Genomic DNA, 4077 nt, shown 5'->3' with positions numbered 1-4077 from the left:
GATAAGTCCAATCAGCTATCTTATATCCATTGGGTTTTAACTTATACCCCAGATATTTCAGACCTTCATCCAGTCCAATCTGTGCAAAGTGGAACCGATGAAGAGAAAAATGTATTTCATGCTGGGAACAGGCTGTAGCAGTTAGAGTAGATTTTCCTTCATTGATTGTCATTCCCGTGGCTTTCTAAAATAAGGAAAAGGAAGCTCTAATGATTGTTAAGTCTCCAATGCTCCCATTGAGAAAAATCAGAACATCGTCCACAAACAGCAGGTGCATGAGCGTGCAATCCTCTGTAATCATAATACCCTTTAATTTGCCTCTCTTGTAGTCCTCTTTAATAATCCTACTAAGCCCCTCCATGATCAGAAGAAACAGAAGAGGTGAGAGTGGACAGCCTTGTCTCATCCCTCTTGCCAAGAAGAAGAAAGGAGATGCGCTTTCGTTAATCAGAACACTAAATGGGATATTAGTGATGCATCCCATAATCCATTTTATAAAAATGAAGGGGAACCCAAGATGGGTTAAAAGCATTCTTAAGTATAACCAATTCACTCTGTCAAAAGATTTTGATAAATCTATCTTCAAAATCATACCTTTGCTTTTCTTGATGTGAAACGAGTGTAACACTTCCTATGCCATGCCTATCACCTCATGGATTTGCCTATCTTGAAGGAAGGTGAATTGTTCTGGCGAGATGTGCTTCGATAAGATTGGTTTCAACCTGTTTGCAATAATTTTGTCTATAGTCTTATACAAACAGTTACATAGCGAAATTGGGCAGTAGTCATCAAAGGAAGATGGATTATCTGATTTTGGTATGAGTGCAATAAAAGTGGAGGTTATGGCAGCTTCCAAGTGTCCAGTAGCCCTGGATTCCTCAACTACCCGAAGGAGATTAGCTCCTATAAGATCAAAGAATGCCATATAGAACTCGATGGTCCAACCATCAGGTCCCGTGCTTTTGTCCTTGTTAAACCATTTTAAAGTGGCTTCTAGCTCTTCTAAAGATACTTCATTCATCAGCTCTTCACCTTCATCTTGCTCCACAAATCTGGGGAAAAGTTGGGCAACTCTGATAATTTCAGCCAAATTTGCTTCCCCGGGGTCACTGTAAGCATTCTTAAAATGAGAGTTGGCTAAAGAAGCGAGCTGAGGGAAAGTGTTGGCTGTGTGTCCCTGATTATCCTGAAGCTACCAAATGGTGTTAATCACTTTCCTACCATTAGAAAACCTTTGATAAAATTTGGTAATTGCAACCCCTCCTGCATCCAAATAGCCCTGCTCCTCAGCCTCTAGACATCTTCCCTATCCTTAAGATTTTTTCCCCGGGCCATGTAGAGGGATGTGATTTTTTCCTTATGTTCATAAGAATTATACAACCCATCCTGATCATTTTCGAAATTGGCCAACTCAAGCTCAACCTGTCTCAGAGTTTGATCATCCTGTAATCTTTTTTGGTGTGCCCAGTTTTTGGTCATCTTCTTAAGCTCTGTGAGGTTATTAATAAATCCATCTATTACATTTTCCCTTGCCCCTGGAGGGTTTGCTTTCCAGAATTCGATCACTAAGCTGATAAATGAGGCCTCCTTGAGCCAAGTAGAGCAGAATTTAAAAGGTCCCTTTGGTCTTGCTCTACCACCATCCATTTCCATATATATAGTTAGATGGTCTGAGAGTCCACCTGAGCCAACCCATTGCCTTATGTTGAGACCCAGATCCATAACTTGTTCTTTGACTAAAAACCGGTCCAGTCTCCTAGCCAATCCATTTTCACCAACTCGATTGTTCCTCCAAGTGGCTTGAATCTTTGCTGAGGGGATATCTATCAAGTGGTGAACATCCAGAGTAGCCGAGAAGTAGTCCGAGAGGGTGTCTCTTTGGGCATGATGACCCCAAGACTCTGAATGTCCAATGGAGAAATTTAGGTCCCCTCTGAGAATAATATTATCGATAGATAATAAATCCGATCCCAGAAGGTGTTCCCAGAACTCTAGTCAATTATGACAAGGCCCATAAATGTTGATGATTCTGAAAAGAATTCCCCGGTCTGCTGAACGAACATCCGCCCCAATAAATCCAGCCCCACCCCAGCAATTAATGATCTTGATAGATCGGGTATTGATGCCCAAAGCAAGCCCTCCAGATCGGCCATGTGCATCCAGTCCTGAAAAAGTCCACCCTGGGAGAGTACGCTCAAGAGTGCAAGTGATATCAACAACAGGGCTTAGGGTTTCCTGTAAGAATATTATATCTAGCGAGTCAGAAGTGAATAACCGATGAAGAGCTAGTTTTTTATCAGGCCTAGCTAGCCCTCTACAATTGTAGGATAAGATCTTCATGGAGGGGGTTCAGATGGGGCTTCTCTGGCTCTAAGGACCAAAGGAATAGTGGATTGTTTTCCCAAAGCAATATCATCATCCGCTTGAGATTGTGCATGCTTAATTTGAGAGGGACGACCACAGAGAGTCTTAGGAGGGGGAGGGGAATGAATAAAGTCCAGTCCGACTTGATCCAACTCCTGTTTCTTTGTTCTAGAATGGGTGTTGTATCTTGAAACAGAAAGAGCAGTCAAGGAGGCAGAGGGCACCAGGGGGGGTACAAAAAAGAGATGGGGGTGTGGGGGGAAAAACTGCGTGAGGGGAAGCCAAATCACATATGATCTGGGTTGTTGCCACATCAACATTTACAGTGCCCGTTCCCAAAGACAGCCCGGCTATTATAATTTCATTAACATCAGAAAAGCATTGAGAGGGGATCGAGTGAATGGAGTTCATACCCGAAGTATTGGAGTCGCCTGAGGCTTCCATGGCTGGTGCAGGAATCGGTGGCGGTGGACAGTGCGGCGGCTTGCCACACTTTCTCAGGATGTTCTGTGATGGAGCCGTGGACTTATGCCCAGATCCAGATGTGCAGCCATTCCTTTTGAGTGTGGAGCGGTGTTCCTAGGCAGATCTTCAGAAGCCCTAGGCTGATCCTCCCTTACCAATTGTCTGAGTGACTGTGCCTCCTACACATGAGATTCCAAAGGAGCCTGTTTAGTAGCCTTCTTGGTATTCCACCTATTCAGAGGGCAATATTTGAATAGATGCCCCATTTTGCGAAAACGCCTACACCTGAAGGGAACTCCTTCATAATCCAACATCTGTCTCCTTGTAGTATTCCTCCATTGAATGTTGATGTACTCAGGTAGTCCATCCAAGAGGTCAAGATGAACTAATATCCTGGCATAGGCCATTCTCCCAGTGGTTTGGAAAGAGGCATCAAAGGTTAAATAAGATCCCATAGCATCCCCGATCCTCCTGAAAATCTCCTCTGTCCAGAAATGACAGGGAAGGCCCGGAAGACGAACCCATATAGGCCCAGCCTCCACTCTATCCTGTTTAGGATCAAACATCGGCGTCCATCTCTTGAGGAGAATCGGGCCCTGGTCGATGTGCCAAATAGTGGAGAGTACCCAGTTTGTATGGGCCAGACATTTGAATCTGAGGGCAAACCATCCCTTGACAAAGGTTTGTACTGTGGGGGGTTCTGTCAAATGATGACCCGAAACTTCCATCGCCCAATTTTGTAGCCTCTCCACACTGTAGTGCCTTCCTCTTACACGTCCCACCAGAACTTTCTCTACCGAATCCATTGACTCCAGTAACGATGTGTCCTTGGAAAGCTTTAGGAAAATATCACTGCTCTTCAGTTGTAGACACCTTTTCCTCTTAGGTGCCTTTATGTGTCTGCTGCTCGCGCCTTCAGTAGTTCGACCTGGCTATACCATCGCTTGAGTGTCTGAAGCCCTTTCTGTTGTTGGGCCTTTAACCGGGATGGAGTCGAAAAACCGCGGAATGATGCCTATTCCTGTGAAGTTACCGGGTAGATGTGTCCCTGTGTCCAAAGGAGCTATTGATAGAGGCGCCTGAGAGTCTGTAGCTGGCTGTTGACCTTCCTAGGGTTTGTACAAACCCACCACTGTAGGAAAAGGGCTCGAACCCGACCCAAAGGCTTAGATCCCAGGTTGCTGCAAGGGCTCAGCACCAGGCAATGTGCAGGGCAAGGGTGGAGGGGAGATGAAATCCTGGATAGCC

At 45.0% G+C, this 4077-nt stretch overlaps 1 protein-coding gene across 1 annotated transcript; it reads right to left on the bottom strand.

The window, feature by feature from the left end:
- Positions 1-3008: 3008 nt before the first annotated feature.
- Positions 3009-3635, bottom strand: LOC149143840 (uncharacterized). The gene has a single exon (XM_089451958.1). It carries the CDS (start codon positions 3633-3635, stop codon positions 3009-3011), a length of 627 nt encoding a protein of 208 aa, XP_089308084.1.
- Between the last annotated feature and the right edge of the window lie 442 nt (positions 3636-4077).

This window comes from Pinus tabuliformis, chromosome X (assembly GCF_031772625.1).
Source record: "Pinus tabuliformis cultivar Carrire ecotype Pingquan chromosome X, CPIR1, whole genome shotgun sequence".
NCBI lineage: Eukaryota > Viridiplantae > Streptophyta > Pinopsida > Pinales > Pinaceae > Pinus > Pinus tabuliformis.
The sequence above is the reverse complement of the archived record's forward strand: the minus strand, read 5'-3'. Positions and strand labels throughout refer to the sequence as shown.

What these genes read in the sequence shown, in the direction of transcription:
- LOC149143840 (XM_089451958.1), bottom strand. Translation starts at nt 3,635, where the DNA reads ATGGATTCGGTAGAGAAAGTTCTGGTGGGACGTGTAAGAGGAAGGCAC.